Source organism: Eubalaena glacialis, chromosome 10 (assembly GCF_028564815.1).
Source record: "Eubalaena glacialis isolate mEubGla1 chromosome 10, mEubGla1.1.hap2.+ XY, whole genome shotgun sequence".
Classification (NCBI taxonomy): Eukaryota; Metazoa; Chordata; class Mammalia; order Artiodactyla; family Balaenidae; genus Eubalaena; species Eubalaena glacialis.
Window position 1 is genome coordinate 54,617,030 of NC_083725.1, and position 21,852 is coordinate 54,638,881.

A 21,852-nucleotide genomic window follows, 5' to 3' on the forward strand; every position below is an offset into this window, starting at 1 on the left:
CAAATAATCAGTAAGGAAAGCACATAATCAATAAGAATGATATAAATGATGTGTCCAAAATAAGAAGTAGAGAGAGAAGGTGATGTGAGTTAACAGATGCGGTATGCCGGCCATTATTTTAACAACCAGCTCTCTCAGAGTGAAAGCCCTGATTTGTAGCACTTGCCAGTTTCCTGATGTAAATACTCCTACCAATACTGGTTTCAAGCTACAGCCTGAGGTCACTGAATGCAAAGTTGGGAAAATATGTACATAATTCAATCTTGCTAGCCAATTTGGGCTGGCTCCAACACACGCTTGGATGAGAGAAATGGTTTTAGATAGGCATGGTCATTCTTCATGGAAGAGCTAAAAATTGAAACTAGTCTTGAAGATTGTATAGAAATTAGATAAGTCAAGGAAAATATGTTCCAGATTTGGAGACTGGTAAATGCAATGCATAGAAGCAACAATGAATGTGGAATATTCAGGCAAATGTACTCAGCACATAGTAGGTGCTCAATAAATATATTTGTGAATAACTGAACAGCAGTGAAAAGACCATCTGATTGAAGAAATGCATCTCTATAAGAAGAGACTTGAGAGGAAAGCTCAGATGCCACAGTACTTTGTGGCAATCCGCAGGTCTCTATCCTTCTTTATAATGATGCTTTTTCCTCCCTCTCCATCCCCAGAATCTTCATCAGCTTGCCTACAAGGGCTGAATGAGAAACTACTTTGACATTTGTTTATTATTTTTGAGTTACTTTAATAATCATGCAGCTATCTAATAGTAAGATAGGATTAACAGAGAATTCTAAGAAAGAGAAAATTTTAATTTTCAAAGGTGGGAGAGTGGCTTCTAAAAGCTGTATATCTTCATAATAGCTTTATCTCTATTAAAAAAAATGCCTCCAGACATTCAATTAAATTATAGCATTTTCTATAAATATAGATATAGGTGGGCTAGATAAAGATCAACCTTTTTCTCTTACCTGGCATATAAATATGGAATTCTCTGGTTTGGCAGGGGTCAGGAAACTTTCTCTGTAAAGGGCCTGGAACTAAATATTTTCTATTTTGTGCACTATATATATGGTCTTGGTTCAACTTGGCCATTGTAGCGTGAAAGCAGCCATAGACAATATGTAGATGAATGATTGTGGTTGTGTTCTAATAAAACTTTCTTTACAAATAAAGTAGGAGACAGATTTGGCCTATAAGCCATAGTTTGCATATTCCTTGTCTGGGGCATCAAGGTATCTAGGAAATCTAGCTTCTTTAAAGTTCATGGGATGGCACTAAAGATCAAAAAAATGCCAAAAATTCACAAAGACAATATGATATAAAAATGACTCAGTAAACAGAGTTCAGTCTATCTTTTCTGGTAAGATGTTTTCCCCCACAATCTTCCTCCCTCCTTGATGTATAGTTTTGATGGTTTTGATGTTATATTGTTATCATAATTTTGGTGCTTATATACTTTCTTAAAACTAATTTCTAAATAAAACTTAACTTGGGATATTATTTAATTCTTATAATATTAGAGTTGCCAAGAAGGCAATAAAAACCTGCCTAATAATCTTCCAGGCTAATAGTCACTTAGTTATTTGATATTATGTCCATGTTCTTGAAACATGAGTGAGGTGGAGATAGTGATAACTTCTTCAGCCATTCATCCATTGATGGACTCTTATGTTGTTTCCATATCTTGGTTATTGTAGATAATGCTGCTATGAAAATGGGGGTGTCCTTTTCAAGTTAGTGGTTTTGTTTCCTTTGGATATATTCCCAGAATTGGAATTGCCAGATCATTTGGCAGTTTTATTTTTAATTTTTTGAGAATCCTCCATGTTGTTTTCCATAGTGGCTATACCAGTTTACAATTTCACCAATAGCGCACAAGGATTCCCTTTTCTGCACATCCAGGACAGCATTTATCTCTTGTCTTTTTGATGATGGTCATTCTAACAAGCATGAGGTTCTATCTCATTTTGGTTTTAATTTGTGTTTCCCTAATGACTAGTGATGGTGTGTATATCTTTATGTGCCTGTTGGCTTTTTGTATATCTTCGTGCCATCCACTACATTTAAAACCAATAAGCACATAATTTACGAAGAAGTGCCAACCAACCTGTCAACAAATGCATGATGAAGAAGGAAAATGGGATCGTTGGCAGATCCCGGTACTTGGGACATCGTTCCATTCATGTAGATGTGCAAGGCATTGTGCATACTGCTTTGTGAGGCATCTGCTATCCCAGTAAGCGGACTAGCAAATCCTGTTGGCAAAAAGAAAATTGAAAAAAAAAATTAGTTTGTCTCAATGATTGAAAATCTAAATGATTTTCTCATTTGGTTTACAACTACAATTGAAAGCCTGATTCAAAGTAATAACATCAACCATAAAATTCATTCTGTATTGGGATTCTGTACATTCTAGATGCCCAGTGAGTATTTAATATATCTTTGTAGAGTTGAATGGTGTCAATCTGGTCACAATGGACTGATTAACCAATGGAATAGGCTGAACCAGTCTGTGATCTATTCTGTTGCTTCTGCCTATTATTCCTCCTTTAGATCCTGAAAAGTAGTAAAACATTTTTATAATAATCAGCACAGTCACTCTCACTTCAGTCTGTAACAGCACGTAGAAACAGATCTTTCCAGCCTTTACGTGTCCCCTTGCTTTCCAGTTCTGGTGGTTACTTTTCCTTTTTGTTTCTGGTTCCAGAGAAAACATGAAATTTGTGACTTTTGACATTACAATGCATCTTCAACTGTCTAGAGGACATCAGGTAATGTGTTTTATTTTGCAAAATATTTATTTCAAAGTTAAGCAGGACTCCATTAAATGGCTCCATTCATTGCAAAAGGAATAGTAATTATAATAAGAATTATTATTTTCTGAATGTTAATTGAGCTATTGCTTTTTGTGACATAAGTCCTTCAGCCTTTATAGCAACTCTGTTGATTAGAAATTATCCCCATTGAAAAAAAGAGAAAACTGAGGCTCAGACAAGTTCTGAGTTTCCCAAGCCTACACAGGTCATGGTTGAGTTGGGATTTTAACCCATATCAATTAGACTTCAACATCTGAGCTCTTGATAGTTTGTGTTCTCTCCCACATACTCCCAGGGAAGAGGTAGAGTATGATATCATTTCAGAGTCCATTCAGGGAAAACACAAAACGTAAGTAGAATTCAGATTCAGAGCCAGACAAAGAAGTAGGAGTAACAGAGTTAAACTGTAAGTAGGAGGCAAGTTGAGGGACTATGGCCAAGGACATGCTGAATTTCAAAATTCAGAAATATAAGAAAACAGAAACTGTAAGATTATAATTTTTTTTAAAAAGGTAGGATAGAAACAGTGCAGGCATGAGGGCTTGGACAGAGGAAATCTAGCTTCATTTCATACAATTAAGATTATTTTGTTGTCAACTTCATTTTGAAAGTGCAGCTCTTCACCTTTGCATTTGAAGCTTTGTGCTCTCCCAACATTGTGGCTCATAGTATTTCTGCCGCCTCAGTTGATGATTTTTTTTCCCTCCTTCTGAGCTTTATGTACTCATTCTCTGAAACCATACCAAGCCCCATTCCCTCTGGAACCATAGCCCAAGAACATACACTTATCTCCCCTCTGAAATCTCTTGTCTATGAAAACTTTTATGATTGTATATACATGGCACTTACTATGTGCAGGAATTTTTCTAAAAGCTTAACATGATTAATTTCATGTAATCTTCACAATGATTCTACAGCTTATCTTCATAATCTCCATTATACAGATTTGGATAAAGCAGTTTAGAGAGCTTAAGTAACTTGCCTAAGATTAAAAAGATTAAGATTAAAAATAAGAGAAGGCTGGAACACCAGTGTGTTTTATTCCAGAGCTTAAGACCTTGAATGCACTGGTGTACTGTCTTTCTTATTAGCAGTAAGTCATATCATGGAGGGAAAATGTCTGTAGAACAATGGTCTTTAAGCTTTTATCCTTGAGTAGCAACAAATGAAAGTTTTAAAACCAAGTTTTATGTTTGCTCTCACATATTTTTAAGTAGATTCTAAGTTGCTTTAATCATAATTGTATATAGTTTCAGAGGATAAAAGTTCAGGGATAGATGTTGCAAATAGTATAAGTTTTAAAATAAAAATTTATTATCACTTTATAAAAATGTATGCACATTAAATGATTTGATATTTACCAACATCCATATCAAAAGTACCTAAACAAACTCTTCTATTATAGTCTAAAATTTTATAGGATTTCCTTTTTCACTTGATCTCATGTTTTTATTCTATTTTCTTACAAAATTATACCCAAATGTTATATGTTATTCTTGAAATGTTTTTTTAAAAAACTCATCAGCCTATCATACTTTTCTACAACAAAATAGGTATAAAAATTAAAATTACTTTTTAAAAATTTCATGGGACCATTAATATAATCTGGATTGTTATCATTATGTTTTTTAGTAATACACAATTTATTAGAATGACATAAACATTAAATATTTTACAAAATAAGCTATTAAATATAAAAAGTAAAATTTTATTGAAAATTTATTTCTTAATAATATTTGTGAAAGATTGTTAATTAAAAATTATTGCATGTATCCATGGATGAATATTACTCATTGATAGAAAAGATAAGGCTCAGCATGTTTTCTATTCTAAATTTTAAAAAATAAATCACAGTCCTGAGAAACTTTATTCTCATAAAAAACTAGATGGTAATGAAAAGATTTTTGTAGGAATTTCACTTAATTACTTGAACTCCTTTTTTAGTTATATATGCCAAAAATGACATAACTGATTCAGCATCAAAATAATCTGATCCATCAGTGACAACACAATAAAGAATTCGATGAAAGCAATCTTATAATTTATGGATCTATTTACAAAGGACCCAAATTTCAAGACATTTGCTACCTAGTCATTAAAGTCATTCACTTCAGCGACAATGGCACCAATATTTTGAGTTCTCCACTGCTTTGGTACCTTGTAAGTTTTTACCCCTTCTGTGAGTGCATAATGATGAGAATGGATCCAGTTTAGGTGAGAGGTATGACTTTCTTCTGAAAAGTCGAAGGGAGATTGTGAAAGGGGAGGTGGTAAAGAAGAACATTCAGGAGGCTTCTCATTCAGATTCATTTTAGAAAACAATAGATGGGAGGAAGATCTGGAAATAAATTTCTTTAAAACCCTCTGTGCCATGTACCCTTTAGAGAGTCTTAGTGAACCTATAGTAATGTCTATCCCAATTTGAAGATACTGCTGTACAGAAAAGATTTTTAGAGCTAAGCAACCTGGGTTTAAATTCTGTGTTACTCAGTGAAAGTATTACCTTTGTTAAGTTATATTTTGTGAGCCTCAGTTTCTTCATTGGTAAGAGAGGGAATAATTAATGCCCATCTCTCGTATTCTGATGAGGACTTTTTTGATAACAGGTGTGATGCATCTAGTATAGAATCTGGCACAAAATGAGTGCTTCCTGAGTAATAGCTATCATTTCTCTAAGCTTGTTGCATTTGATAAATGGGTGCCTATCATGAGAGCTGCTAGCCAAGAAGATGGGACACTCCCACTGCAGAAAAGCCTCTTTTGCCACAAATCTCCACCACCAGGGTCCATCCTAGTACCAGACACTTCTCTCCTCCTGAACTCCATTTCTCTGCAGAAACCTGCCTGCTGCTTGCCCTCAGCCAACCATAGATGCTTCGGGGTGATTCTGGAAACTATAATTGCTATTCTAAGAGTGTTTTCAGAAGGGCTAGTGTTTCTTTACTCACTTCTTTTGCTAACTTTCCAGATGTTGCACCTAGGAAAGTCTCCAATGTTATTATGAAGGATATGTGAATAAGAAGCACATGGGGGAGAGACCTTCAGGATGGCAGAGGAGTGAGACGTGGAGATCGCCTTCCTCCCCACAAATACATCAGAAATACATCTACATGTGAAACAACACCTACAGAACACCTACTGAACGCTGGCAGAAGACCTCAGACTTCCCAAAAGGCAAGAAACTCCCCACGTACCTGGGTAGGGCAAAAGAAAAAAGAAAAAACAGAGACAAAAGAATAGGGATGGGACCTGCACCAGTGGGAGGGAGCTGTGAAGGAGGAAAGGTTTCCACACACTAGGAAGCCCCTTCACTGGAGGAGATGGGGTGTGGTGGGAGGGAAGCTTCAAAGCCAAGGAGGAGAGTGCAGCAACAGGGGTGCAGACTGCAAAGTGGAGAGATTCCCGCACAGACGATTGGTGCTGGCCCGCACTCACCAGCCCGAGAGGCTTGTCTGCTCACCTGCCAGGGCGGGTCTGGGCTGGGAGTTGAGGCTCAGGCTTTGGAGGTCAGATTCCAGGGAGAGGACTGGGGTTGGCTGCGTGAACACAGCCTGAAGGGGGCTAGTGTGCCACAACTAGCCAGAAGGGAGTCCGGGAAAAAGTCTGGAGCTGCCAAAGAGGCAAGAGACCATTGTTTTGGGGTGTGTGAGGAGAGGGGATTAAGAGTGCCGCCTAAATGAGCTCCAGAGATGGGCGCGAGCCGCGGCTATAAGCGTGGACAGCAGAGACAGGCATGAGACGCTAAGGCTGCTGCTGCCACCACCAAGAAGCCTGTGTGCAAGCACAGATCACTATCCACACCTCCCCTCCCGGGAGCCTGTGCAGCCCGCCACTGCCAGGGTCCTGTGATCCAGGGACAACTTCCCCAGGAGAACACACGGCGCGCCTCAGGCTGGTGCAACGTCACGCCAGCATCTGCCGCTGCAGGCTCGCCCCGCATCCGTACCCCTCCCTCCCCCCGGCCTGAGTGAGCCAGAGCCCCCGAATCAGCTGTTCCTTTAACCCCGTCGTGTCTGAGCGAAGAACAGACACCCTCAGGAGACCTACATGCAGAGACAGGGCCAATCCAAAGCTGAACCCCAGGAGCTGTGCGAACAAAGAAGAGAAAGGGAAATCTCTCCCAGCAGCCTCAGGAGCAGCGGATTAAATCTCCACAATCAACTTGATGTACTTGCATCTCTGGAATACCTGAATAGACAATGAATCATCCCAAAATTGAGGCAGTGGACTTTGGGAGCAACAATATATACTTTTTTTCCTTTTTCTATTGTTGTGAGTGTGTATGTGTATGCTTCTCTGTGTGATTTTGTCTGTATAGCTTTGGTTTTACCATTTTTCCTACGGTTCTGTTTGTCCATTTTCTTTTTTTTTTAGATATCGTTTTTAGTGCTTATTATCATTCGTGGATTTGTGTTTTGGTTTGGTTGCTCTCTTCTTTCTTTTTTTCCTCTTTTTTAATTACTTTTAAATTTTTTTAATAATTCTTCTTATTATTATTACTTTTTTAAGAGAGTATTTGATGTGGACCATTTCTAAATTTATTTATTTATTTATTTATGGCTGTGTTGGGTCTTCATTTCTGTGCAAGGGCTTTCTCTAGTTGTGGCAAGTGGGGCCACTCTTCATCGCGGTGCGCGGGCCTCTCACTATCGCGGCCTCTCTTGTTGCGGAGCACAGGCTCCAGAGGTGCAGGCTGAGTGATTGTGGCTCACGGGCCCAGCTGCTCTGCGGCATGTGGGATCCTCCCAGACCAGGGCTTGAACCCGTGTCCCCTGCATTGGCAGGCAGATTCTCAACAACTGCGCCACCAGGGAAGCCCCCAATAATTATTTTTTATTTTAATAACTTTATTTTATTTTATTTTATTTTTGTCTTTCTTTCATTTTTCTCCCTTTTCTTCTGAGCCGTGTGGCTGACAGGGCCTTGGTGCTTCAGCCCGGTGTTAGGCCTGTGCCTCTGAGGTGGAAGAGCCAAGTAGGACATTGGTCAACCAGAGACCTCCCAACTCCACGTAATATTAAACAGCAAAAGCTCTCCCAGAGATCTCCATCTCAACGCTAAGACCCAGCTCCACTCAATGACAAGCAAGCTACAGTGCTGGACACCCTATGCCAAACAACTAGCAAGAAAGGAACACAACCACACCTATTAGCAGAGAGGCTGTCTAAAATCATAATAAGGTCACAGACACCCCAAAACACACCACTGGACATGTTCCTGCCCACCAGAAAGAAAAGATCCAGCCTCATCCTCCAGAACACAGGCACTAGTCCCCTCCACCAGGAAGCCTACACAACCCACTGAACAAACCTTACCCACTGGGGGCAGACACCAAAAACAAAGGGAGCTACAAACCTGCAGCCTGCGAAAAAGAGAACCCAAATACAGTAAGTTAAGCAAAATAAGAAGACAGAGAAATACACAGCAGGTGAAAGAGCAAGGTAAAAACCCACCAGACCAAACAAATGAAGAGGAAATTGGCAGTCTACCTGAAAAAGAATTCAGAGTAATGATAGTAAAGATGATCTAAAATCTTGAAAATAGAATGGAGAAAATACAAGAAACGTTTAACAAGGACCTAGAAGAACTAAAGAGCAAACAAACAATGATGACCAACACAATAAATGAAATTAAAGATTCTCTAGAAGGAAACAATAGCAGAATAACTGAGACAGAAGAGCGGATAAGTGACCTAGAAGATAAATTAGTGGAAATAACTACTGCAGAGCAGAATAAAGAAAAAAGAATGAAAAGAATTGAGGACAGTCTCAGAGACCTCAGGGACAACATTAAATGCACCAACATTCAAATTATTGGGGTCCCAGAAGTAGAAGAGAAAAAGAAAGGGACTGAGAAAATATTTGAAGAGATTATAGTTGAAAAGTTCCCTAATATGGGAAAGGAAATAGTTAATCAAGTCCAGGAAGTGCAGAGAGTCTCATACAGGGTAAACTAAAGGAGAAACACACCAAAACACATATTAATCAAGCTATCAGAAATTAAATACAAAGAAAAAATATTAAAAGCAGTAAAGGAGAAACAACAAATAACATACAAGGGAATCCCCATTAGGTTAACAGCTGATCTTTCAGCAGAAACTCTGCAAGCCAGAAGGCAGTGGCAGCACATATTTAAAGTGATGAAAGGGAAAAACCTACAACCAAGATTCCTCTACCCAGCAAGGATCTCATTCAGATTGGATGAAGAAATTAAAATCTTTACAGCCAAGCAAAAGCTAAGAGAATTCAGCACCACCAAACCAGCTTTACAACACATGCTAAAGGAACTTCTCTAGGCAGGAAACACAAGAGAAGGAAAAGACCTACAATAACAAATGTAAAACAATAAAAAAAAATGGTAATAGGAACACACATATTGATAATTACCTTAAATGTAAATGGATTAAATGCTCCAACCAAAAGACATAGACTGGCTGAATGGATACAAAAACAAGAGCCGTATATATGCTGTCTACAAGAGACCCACTTCAGACCTAGGGACACATACAGACTGAAAGTGAGGGGATGGAAAAAGATATTCCATGCAAATAGAAATCAAAAGAAAGCTGGAGTAGCAATTATCAGGCAAAATAGACTTCAAAATAAATACTACAACAAGAGACACATAAGGACACTACATAATGATCAAGGGAGCAATCCAAGAAGAAGATATAACAATTGTATATATTTATGCTCCCAACATAGGGGCACCTCAATACATAAGGTAAATGCTAACAGCCATAAAAGGGGAAATCGACAGTAACACAATCATAGCAAGGGACTTTAACACCCCACTTTCACCAATGGACAGACTAACCAAATTGAAAATAAATAAGGAAACACAAGCTTTAAATGATACATTAAACAAGATGGACTTAATTGATACTTATAGGACTTTCCATCCAAAAACAACAGAATACACTTTCTTCTCAAGTGCTCATGGAACATTCTCCAGGATAGATCGTATCTTGGGTCACAAAACAAGCCTTGGTAAATTTAAGAAAATTGAAATCGTATCAAGTATCTTTCCTGACCACAACACTATGAGACTAGATATCAATTACAGGAAAAAATCTGTAAAAAATACAAACACATGGAGGCTAAACAATACACTACTTAATAACCAAGAGATCACTGAAGAAATCAAAGAGCTAATCAAAAAATACCTAGAAACAAATGACAATGAAAACACAACGACCCAAAACCTATGGAATGCAGCAAAAGCAGTTCTAAGAGGGAAGTTTATAGCAATACAATCCTACCTCAAGAAACAAGAAACATCTCAAATAAACAACCTAAACTTACGCCTAAAGCAATTAGAGAAAGAAAAACAAAAATACCCCAAAGTTAGCAGAAGGAAAGAAATCATAATGATTAGATCAGAAATAAATGAAAAAGAAATGAAGGAAACAATAGTAAAGATCAGTAAAACTAAAACCTGGTTCTTTGAGAAGATAAACAAAATTGATAAACCATTAGCCAGACTCATAAAGAAAAAAAGGGAGAAGACCCAAATCAATAGAATTAGAAATGAAAAAGGAGAAGTAACAACTGACACTGCAGAAATACAAATGATCATGAGAGATTACAAGCAACTATATGCCAATAAAATGGACAACCTGGAAGAAATGGACAAATTTTTAGAAAAGCACAACATTCCAAGACCGAACCAGGAAGAAAGAGAAAATATAAGCAGATCAATCACAAGCCCTGAAATTAAGACTGTGATTAAAAATCTTCCAACAAACAAAAGCCCAGGACCAGATGGCTTCACAGGTGAATTCTATCAAACATTTAGAGAAGAGATAACACCTATCCTTCTCAAACTCTTCCAAAATATAGCAGATGGAGGAACACTCCCAAACTCATTCTGCGAGGCCACCATCACCCTGATACCAAAACCAGACAAAGGTGTCACAAAGAAAGAAAACTACAGGCCAATATCACTGATGAACATAGATGCAAAAATCCTCAACAGAATACTAGCAAACAGAATCCAACAGCACATTAAAAAGATCATACACCGTGATCAAGTGGGGTTTTCCCCAGGAATGCAAGGCTTCTTCAATATATGCAAATCAATCAATGTGATACACCATATTAACAAACTGAAGGATTGAAAACCATATAATCATCTCAATACATACAGAAAAACCTTTCGACAAAATTCAACATCCATTTATGATAAAAAACCCTCCAGAAAGTAGGCATAGAGGGAACTTACCTCAACATAAAAAAGGCCATGTATGACAAACCCACAGCCAACATCGTTTTCAATGGTGGAAAACTGAAACCATTTCCACTAAGATCAGGACAACTCAAGGTTGCCCACTCTCACCACTATTATTTAACATAGTTTTGGAAATTTTAGCCACAGCAATCAGAGAAGAAAAAAAAATAAAAAGAATCCAAATCAGAAAAGAAGATGTAAAGCTGTCACTGTTTGCAGATGACATGATACTATATATAGAGAATCCTAAAGACGCTACCAGAAAACTACTAGAGCTAATCAATGAATTTGGCAAAGTAGCAAGATACAAAATTAATGCACAGAAATCTCTTGCATTCCTATACACTAATGATGAAAAATCTGAAAGAGAAATTAAGGAAACACTCACATTTACCACTGCAACAAAAAGAATAAAATACCTAGGAATAAACCTACCTAAGGAGACAAAAGACCTGTATGCAGAAAACTTTAAGGTACTAATGAAAGAAATTAAAGATGATAGGAACAGATGGAGAGATATACCATGTTCCTGGATTGGAAGAATCAACACTGTGAAAATGACTATACTACCCAAAGCAATCTACAGGTTCAATGCAATCCCTATCAAACTACCAATGTCATTTTTCACAAAACTAGAACAAAAAATTTCACAATTTGTATGGAAACACAAAAGACCCCGAATAGCCAAAGCAATCTTGAGAAAAAACGGAGCTGGAGGAATCAGGCTCCCGGACTTCAGACTATATACTACAAAGCTACAGGAATCAAGACAGTATGGTACTGGCACAGAAACAGAAATATAGATCAATGGAACAGGATAGAAAGCCCAGAGATAAACCCACACACATATGGTCACCTTATTTTTGATAAAGGAGGCAAGGATATACAATGCAGAAAAGACAGCCTCTTCAATAAGTGGTGCTGGGAAAACTGGACAGCTACATGTAAAAGTATGAAATTAGAACACTGCCTAACACAATACACAAAAATAAACTCAAAATGGATTGAAGACCTAAATGTAAGGCCAGACACTATCAAACTCTTAGAGGAAAACATAGGCAGAACACTCTACGACATAAATCACAGCAAGATCCTTTTTGACCCAGCCCCTAGAGAAATGGAAATAAAAACAAATGGGACCTAATGAAACTTAAAAGCTTTTGCACAGCAAAGGAAACCATAAACAAGACAAAAAGACAACCCTCAGAATGGGAGGAAATATTTGCAAATGAAGAAACTGACAAAGGATTAATCTCCAAAATATACAAGCAGCTCATGCAGCTCAATATAAAAATAACAAACAACCCAATCCCCAAACTGGCAGAATACCTAAATAGACATTTCTCCAAAGAAGATATACAGACTGCCAACAAACACATGAAAGGATGCTCAACATCATTAATCATTAGGGAAATGCAAATCAAAACCACAATGAGGTATCACCTCACACCAGTCAGAATGGCCAGCATCAAAAAATCTACACACAATAAATGCTGGAGAGGGTATGGAGAAAAGGGAACCCTCTTGCACTGTTGGTGGGAATGTAAATTGATATAGCCACTATGGAGAACAGTATGGAGGTTCCTTAAAAAACTAAAAATAGAGCTACCATACGACCCAGCAATCCCACTACTGGGCATATACCCTGAGAAAACCACAATTCAAGAAGAGTCATGTACCACAATGTTCATTGCAGCTCTATTTACAATAGCCAGGACATGGAAGCAACCTAAGTGTCCATCAACAGATGAATGGAAAAGAAGATGTGGCACATATATACAATGGAATATTACTCAGCCATAAAAAGGAACGAAACTGAGTTATTTGTGGTGAGGTGGATGGGCCTAGAGTCTGTCATACAGAGTGAAGTAAGTCAGAAAGAGAAAAACAAATACTGTATGCTAACACATATATATGGAATCTAAGGGAAAAAAAAAAAAAAGGTCATGAAGAACCTAGGGGTAAGACAGGAATAAAGACACAGACCTACTAGAGAACGGACTTGAGGATATGGTGAGGGGGAAGGGTAAGCTGTGACAAAGTGAGAGAGTGGCATGGACATATATACACTACCAAACGTAAAATAGATAGCTAGTGGGAAGCAGCCGCATAGCACAGGGAGATCAGCTCTGTGCTTTGTGACCACCTAGAGGGGTGGGATAGGGAGGGTGGGAGGGAGGGAGATGCAAGAGGGAAGAGATATGGGCACATATGTATATGTATAACTGATTCACTTTGTTATAAAGCAGAAACTAACACACCATTGTAAAGCAATTATCCTCCAATAAAGATGTTAAATAAATAAATAAATAAATAACAAATACCATATGCTGACAGACATATATGGAATCTTTAAAAAAAATTTGGTTATGAAGAACCTAGGGGCAGGACAGGAATAAAGAGGCAGATGTAGAGAATGGACTTGAGGACACAGGGAGGGGGAAGGGTAACCTGGGACGAAGTGAGAGAGTGGCACTGACATATATACACTACCAAATGTAAAATAGCTAGCTAGTGGGAAGCAGCCGCATAGCACAGGGAGATCAGCTCGGTGCTTTGCGACCACCTAGAGGGTGGGATAGGGAGGGAGACGCAAGAGGGAGGAGATATGCGGATATATGTATATGTATAGCTGATTCACTTTGTTATAAAGCAGAAACTAACACACCATTGTAAAGCAATTATACTCCAATAAAGATGTTAAAAAAAAAAAAAAGCGCATGTGGTTTGTCAGAACACATTGTGTTATGTGCTCAGAAATAGTTCAAAGGTACACGTTGGACAAATAGCCGACCTCTTTGTGATGTACCAGATTGTTAATATAGACAATCTGATTATATTAACAATTTTTAATGAACTATGTATATCTTGTCTCTTAAAATAGACTGGAAATGCCTCAGAAGCAGAGACCAAAGACTTTGCTTTGATTTTCCACAGTCAAAAACAGAGCCTTGCATATCTTTGTATTTAAAAGAAAAGTAAATATAAAATACTTCTCGATGTGCTATATATATATGTATACATACAATGGAATACTATCCAGCCATAAAAAGAGAACGAAATTTTGCCATTTGCAGCAACATGGATGTACTTGGAGGGCATAATGCTAAGTGAAATAAGTCAGACAGAGAAAGCCAAATACTGTATGATATCACTTATATGTGGAATCTGAAAAAAAATACAAGCTAGTGAATATAACAAGGAAGAAGCAGACACAGATATAGAGAACAAACTAGTGGTTACCAGTGGGGAGAGGGGAGGAGGGAGGGGCAACATAGGGGTAGTGGAATAAGTGGTACAAACTATTAGGTATAAAATAAGCAACAAGGATATATTTTACAACATGGGGAATAAAGCCAATATTTTATAATAACTATAATTGGAGGATAACCTTTAAAAGTTGTGAATCACTATATTGTACACTTGTAACTTATATAATATGGTACAGAAAATATACTTCAATTTTTAAAAAAGGATTGAAAAAAATACTTCTCAATCCTTCACTAATACCATGCTATAAAGATTGCGAGTAGGAAAGATAACATTTCTTTCCATAAAATCTACGAGGGACCTTTAAAGAGCTCTACTCTGCTGCTTGTTAAGTGACAAAATAAAGAAAATGTCATGGATGTGAATAATATAAAAATGTGAATAAATTATTTTCTATTTTACTTCTTGACACAATTCATTTTTTGGCTGGTAAATCACCTTGAAAAAATAGAAATGATTACACCAACATCAGTAGTTTCTCTTGCTGAGATTTTATTCCCTTTTGGAAGCACAAGTCAGAAAGGAAATTTTAGGCACAAATAATAATAATTTCTCCATCAAACTTTTCAAATGTCTTTCATGTACATGATCTCATTTGAATCCCAGGGCTACTTGTGATATGAATATTATCATTGTCCTAATTTTACAGTGAGAAGACTTAAGTTTATAGAAGTTAAAAAACACACTTAAATTCAAGCTAGAAACTGAGGCAATCAAGGAATTGACCATGGCTCTGATTGATTTCAAATCCCATACTCTTTTCTGTACACTAGAGTGGGGTAGTGTTTATAATGACTTGCTGACACATCTTGGAAACCTCCTTTTATTATGCACTATGAAATGAATTTAGTGACTTGCTATTTTCATCCATTGAATATCAACAAGGCGCAGAATGCATTATTGGGTCTCTCTTGTCCAAGGATTCCCCACAGATGGAAAGTCTAATAAGCCAGCAGGGACCTTGTTAGCAGTCACAGATGCCAAAATGGCTCAGAGTTCTTTGTGAAGGGCAGTGACAGTTGACCAAATTACGCTGTGTTATGCCTTCAAGACTGTGTGCTACATTCCTATGGGAAATTAATAAACATAGTTTCAGGCTGATGATAAAAATAGGAAACTTCAACTCGTCCCTCCATTTCTTTTTCTCTTTCATTTCTTACCAATAGCACTCTGGAGACTTTTTGTATTTGTTTGTTTGTTTGTTTTTAATATTGATGCCTATCTCTGACCCCTGGAGATCCAGATTTAATTGGTACAGAGTGGGGCTCAGGCACTTGGAATTTTAAAAACACCTCAGGTGATTCTAATGTGTAACCAGGGTTGAAATTCACTGATGTAGGCAAAACTGCTCTGTATCTCTAAACTTGAACTTGCACTTTAAAAACTTTACCTCTGAATATATTATTTCCTTCACCTGAAATGTTCTCTCCTATATTCTGACAGTCTAAAAATGTTTCTTTCTTTAAAATTCCACATCATGAACTTCTGCCTTGAAATATTTTCCTATTGATAACTGCTCCAACGTGTACCCTTGAAAATGATGTTTAAAAACATTGAGCAACTACTATATGGCAGGCACTGGGTAGGCATTTTCACATATATCATCTTTTTAAATTCAGAATACTCCTTTCTAGGAAACTGGGGTATATAGTTGTTGCACTTTATCATGCCTGTTGGAGTTTTAAATGTGAAAAAGTACATGGTTAAATCTTCAGAACAGAGTACATTTAATTTATTTGATTTAATTTTAAGTGCAACTCTAACTTATTCTAACATTTCATAGAGTTTCAGGGACATAATTGGAGAAAAGAAACCTAAAAGAAGATAGAAAAATGTACATTCATGCATCTAAAGATTGAAGAGAAGGGACTGTTAGGCCCCCTGGCTATATTCCCTCTAATTCACTCTCCTAATGTGCAACTTGATTCTGGAACTATGAAGTGCATATCCTCATAAGGTTACACACAATGATTTTATGAGGTTGTATTTAATGGCTGAGTACTTTTTAAAAGCTTGTAATTTAAGCTACTTGCAGCAGAAATATAATATTGCAGATCAAAAAAGATCCTTGGATCTAAGCAAGTCCCTAGGTGTAATGGAAGCCTTAACTTTCACTCCACCTTCAAGGTCTCTCAAATAAAGTGCTAGCTCTACAGCCATAGATGTAATTAATTAGCATTTATGTTTATTAGAGAATACTTTTAATTTGACTCAGGAAATTCCTTCAACTACTGGGAACAAAGCAATGAAGCAAATACTGTGGTGGGTGATCATTTCTTATCATATAATTATTAGATGACATATAATCACAAATGCTCCACAAATTACATGGTTTTCAAAAGTGTGGTCCCAGAGCCTGTAAATTTGTTAGAAATGCAAATACTCTAGCCCTACCAAAAACTACTGAATCAGAAAGTCACTTAGATTCATCATTTGTGTTAACAAGTCTTCCAGGTGATTCTAACGCACACTAAAGTTTGCATTAGAGAATCACTGCTCTATTTTCATTGTTTGCCCAAAGACAATGGTGAATGAGTCAAAATTTATAGTCATCTCCATAAACTCAATGAAAAAGAACAGAATTATTTCATGTGTTATCACTTGAAATTGTTTATTATTTTAAACATCAGACTAATTTCTCCTCTTGGTAACATCAATGTTTGTGTGTGTGTTTGTGTGTATAAAGAACATGATGTGTAATTACATGTTAAATACACAGTATATACATGATTTACACCATCCAGTGATTTTTTTCAACATTTCTTAAATCTTATTTCCAGTTTATAAACACATCTGTAAAGTGATCTTACACATTCAGAATAATGGTCCATTCTTCATTTAAAATTTGTCTGAAACTTGTTTTAAGGTAAAACTTTATAATGGCTTTCTATATTCTAAGATTAGATTTGTGCATTTGGGAAGAGTCAGGAGTCAAAGCAGAGTCATTTAGTTCACTAAATTGCACAGACTGAACCAAGCAAAGATCTTTAAAGACAAAGTGTTATTCAAGCTATATTCTCTTCCCTGCTCTTACTTATGACTGAATTGATAGTACTTGCTACAGTTGGTATATTTCACTAGGTGTGCTAAATCTTTGATAATATATTAATATTAATGCTAACTACTTTTGAAGCAAAAGTAGGGTCACCAACCATCTTAGTCCCTGTTTGCCCCAGACTGTTCTGATTTTAGCACTGAAAGCCATGGGTCCTAGGTAGAGCCAGCTTCATAAGCATGCAACTGAGTGTTCCCCACCCAGACCTGCCCATACGTGGTTTAGTGCTTTGCTGTTCCTATCTTGAAATTTTTAATAATTTTTGAACAAGCTGTTTCATGTTTTCATTTTGTGCTAGACGCTGAAAATTATATAGTTCATCCTAGTTCTGGGAAACGCCATAGTCCTGGGAAAACAAGGATGGTTAGTCACCCTGCAAAAATTCTATATAACATCCCTTCATTGGCTTGATTTGATAGGGCATTTCTATCATACACAAGTCTATTAAATCATTTAAATGTGTCCTACAAGCTCATTCATGTCTTTGCTTTTTAATTAGACAAGATCATTTAATGATATTTTCATATGCAAGTCACAGATTGTCTCTATATCCATAATTTTCCATAATGAATATTATAACATATTTGCATTACACGTTATATTTCACAAAGCACTTTCTGGCACATTTTTTCATTTGACATTCCCAGTAGTGTACTAACAAAATATTAACCAGATCTCCGAGGGAAAATGGGGTTGGTAGTGGAGAATATGTTGATTTGTAGCATCTGTCAATTTCCATAGTGTAAATATTCCCATGATTATTAATTTCAAAGTGCCAACTTGTTGTCATTGAGTAAAGGGTTGGGAAAAGACACTGTCAACTCTCAGAGCAGATATGAGTCAGCACACCTTTGGATGTTCCTCACATAAAGGAGATAGAGTAAATATCAACATGCTTATACTACAAATAAAGATACTGAAATTGGGAATCTAGATGACTTTAAAAGTCACATGTCTTCTGAGTGGCTAATTCCAAAACTGTATCAATCATCTCATTCCAAATCCCATGTTTTTCCCCTTTTGCCATTCTGTTTTTCTTATCTCTCATGTCTATAAATTTGTATATAGTGGTTATTGCTGTGAATGTATAAGAGCGCACATATGCATGGATTAAAAAAATTAACATCAAATAAAGTTAGCTACAGGGAAGCATAATTAATAAAGATTCTACTTATATTAAATTAAGGGTAATTATTTTTTAAATGCTTTGATTAAAATCACTTGAAAATATGTTTGAATTGTTCACAGGTGTGTTTGCATTCATCAACCTTCAATTTCAAATATGATATTCCCTATGCTAACAGATTACAAAGCTTCAACTTCACAGTTTAATTATAAATGGAAATATGATTCATACATTTTCTTATTTCTCTTTGTTACAACTTAATTATCACTTGGCAACAAAGATTACTGCTATTACTACACTCTCAACTCCTGCGTAGTAGGCATTAGGCTGTTTTATTACATCCTTACAGAACTTAATCCTCATAGTAACTCTGTAAAGAGGATACAATTAAAGCAATTTTCAGCTGGTGAAACTAATGCTCAGAAAGGCTAGGCGGTTTATCCAAGGTCATTCAACTGGTAGGTGGTGAAGCCAAGATTTGGGCTAATTATCTACCAATTTCTGCTCTCAATCATTCTGTTACACTCTCTTAGCTGGTGTAGAGCTATTAATTGTACTAAAATATAAAATCATTAAGATGACAACAGATCTTCTTTTTAACTACAACAACACCCTTGTTTCCCTTAATTGTTTTTATGAAAAGAGATGAAAACCTACTGAGGTATCTTATCCAGCCCAGCTTTCTATAATATACTCTTTCAGGGTAGAGAAGGCCCTTAATATTATGGAGGTTCCCACTCTCCATCTTCTTTTGGATGAGTACCTTATAAGCTTCCTATCACAGGACTTCAAATGCATGAAGTCAGCAGGATCAATCAGATTCCTGTCATAAAACACAGAGAAGGTTGAAATTCTTTGGTAATGTCACCAATATAAAAGGCCAGAGGTTTACCCAATGTTTGTCTCTGTCAAATTCCCTTACTGAATGTCAAAAGTTTGTAGAATATAGATATAATTGCATCTCAAAGTTTACTTTTATGAGTCTTCTAAGTAGAAAGTACTATCCTTTTGTTACACTTTGGATATCAGCTCAATTTAGGACTAATGCTTCTCTGAAATATTTTTATCCACTGGAGGTCTCAAATACTGGTCTACTCCATTGTTTAGAATTTGGTTTCTATATGGAGCTAGAAAATTAGACTACGCATTGATATGCAAGACAGTGACTTTATTATTTAATGAAAATTTTCCATTACAAAGACTGTTCTAAGTCATTTACAGACATCTGTAAAGATCATGTAATCTTTATAACAACACATGAGGTAGGTATTGTGATTACACTCACTTTGTAAATGAAGGATTTCAAGATAGGTTAAAGTGACCAAAAGTCATCCAGTTAGTAAGTGATAGTATCAGGATTTTAACCCAGGTAATCTGACTGTTAACCACTACTCTCTGTTTCCTCTGAAACTTTCTCTATTTGGAAGACTTGAGGACATGACGGACCCTGGTGATCTAATTTTTCTACCTATTAGCTGTGTGACCTTGTCAAGTTATTTAAATTCTCTGAATCTCAGTTCCTTCATCCGTGGGTATAAGAATAAATATGTTATAAGATATTTGAGAGGAGTAATATTTTTTAACATCCTTATTGGAGTATAATTGCTTTACAATGGTGTGTTAGTTTCTGCTTTATAGCAAAGTGAATCAGCTATACATATACATGTATCCCCATATCTCCTCCCTCTTGCTTCTCCTTCCCACCCTCCTTATCCCACCCATCTAGGTGGTCGCAAAGCACTGAGTTGATCTCCCTGTGCTATGCAGCTGCTTCCAACTAGCTAGCTATTTCACATTTGGTAATGTATATATGTCAATGCCACTCTCTCACTTTGTCCCAGCTTACCCTTCCTCCTCCCCGTGTCCTCAAGTCCATTTTCTACATCTGTGTCTTTATTCCTGTCCTGCCCCTAGGTTCTTCAGAACCTTTTTTTTTTTTTTTAGATTCCATACATATGTGTTAGCATACGGTATTTGTTTTTCTCTTTCTGACTTACTTCACTCTGTATGACAGGCTCTAGGTCCACTCACCTCACTACAAATAACTCAATTTCCTTTCTTTTTATGGCTGAGTAATATTCCATTGTATATATGTGCCACATCTTCTTTATCCATTCATCTGTCGATGGACACTTAGGTTGCTTCCATGTCCTGGCTACTGTAAACAGAGCTACAATGAACATTGTGGTACATGACTCTTTTTGAATGGTGGTTTTCTCAGGGAATATGCCCAGGAGTGGGATTGCTGGGTCGTATGGTAGTTCTCTTTTTAGTTTTTTAAGGAACCTCCATACCGTTCTCCATAGTGGCTGTATCAATTTACATTCCCACCAACAATGCAAGAGGGTTCCCTTTTCTCCACACCCTCTCCATCATTTATTGTTCGTAGATTTTTTGATGATGGCCATTCTGACCGGTGTGAGGTGATACCACATTGTGGTTTTGATTTGCATTTCCCTAATGATTACTGATGTTGCGCATCCTTTCATGTGTTTGTTGGCAGTCTGTATATCTTCTTTGGAGAAATGTCTATTTAGGTCTTCTGCCCATTTTTGGATTGGGATATATGACAAACCCACAGCCAACATCGTGCTCAATGGTGAAAAACTGAAACCATTTCCTCTAAGAACAGGAAGAAGACAAGGTTGCCCACTCACACCACTATTATTCAACATAGTTTTGGAAGTTTTAGCCACAGCAATCAGAGAAGAAAAAGAAATAAAAGAATTCAAACTGGAAAAGAAGAAGCAAAACTGTCACTGTTTGCAGGTGACGCGATACTATACATAGAGAATCCTGAAGATGCCACCAGAAAACTACTAGAGCTAATCAATGAATTTGGTAAAGTAGCAGGATACAAAATTAATGCACAGAAATCTCTTGCATCCCTATACACTAACGATGAAAAATCTGAAAGAGAAATTAAGGAAACACTCCCATTTACCATTGCAACAAAAAGAATAAAATACCTAGGGATAAACCTACCTAAGGAGACAAAAGACTTGTATGCAGAAAACTATAAGACACTGATGAAAGAAATTAAAGACAATACAAACAGATGGAGAGATATACCATGTTCTTGGATTGGAAGAATCAATATGGTGAAAATGACTCTACTACCCAAAGCAATCTACAGATTCAATGCAATCCCTATCAATCTACCAATGGCATTTTTCACAGAACTAGAAAAAATTTCACAATTTGTTTGGAAACACAAAAGACCCCAAATAGCCAAAACAATCTTGAGAAAGAAAAACGGAGTTGGAGGAATCAGGTTCCCTGACATCAGACTATACTACAAAGTTACAGGAATCAAGACAGTATTGTACTGGCACAAAAACAGAAATATA

At 36.8% G+C, this 21,852-nt stretch overlaps 1 protein-coding gene across 1 annotated transcript in view; it reads right to left on the bottom strand.

Moving 5' to 3' along the window:
- Positions 1-21,852, bottom strand: part of TYR (tyrosinase) — a 110,386-nt gene that overhangs the window by 48,299 nt on the left and 40,235 nt on the right. The window contains exon 3 of the mRNA XM_061202738.1: positions 2,114-2,261. Within this exon, the coding sequence (XP_061058721.1) occupies positions 2,114-2,261 (148 nt within the window). The remainder of the gene's footprint in view (positions 1-2,113; positions 2,262-21,852) is intronic.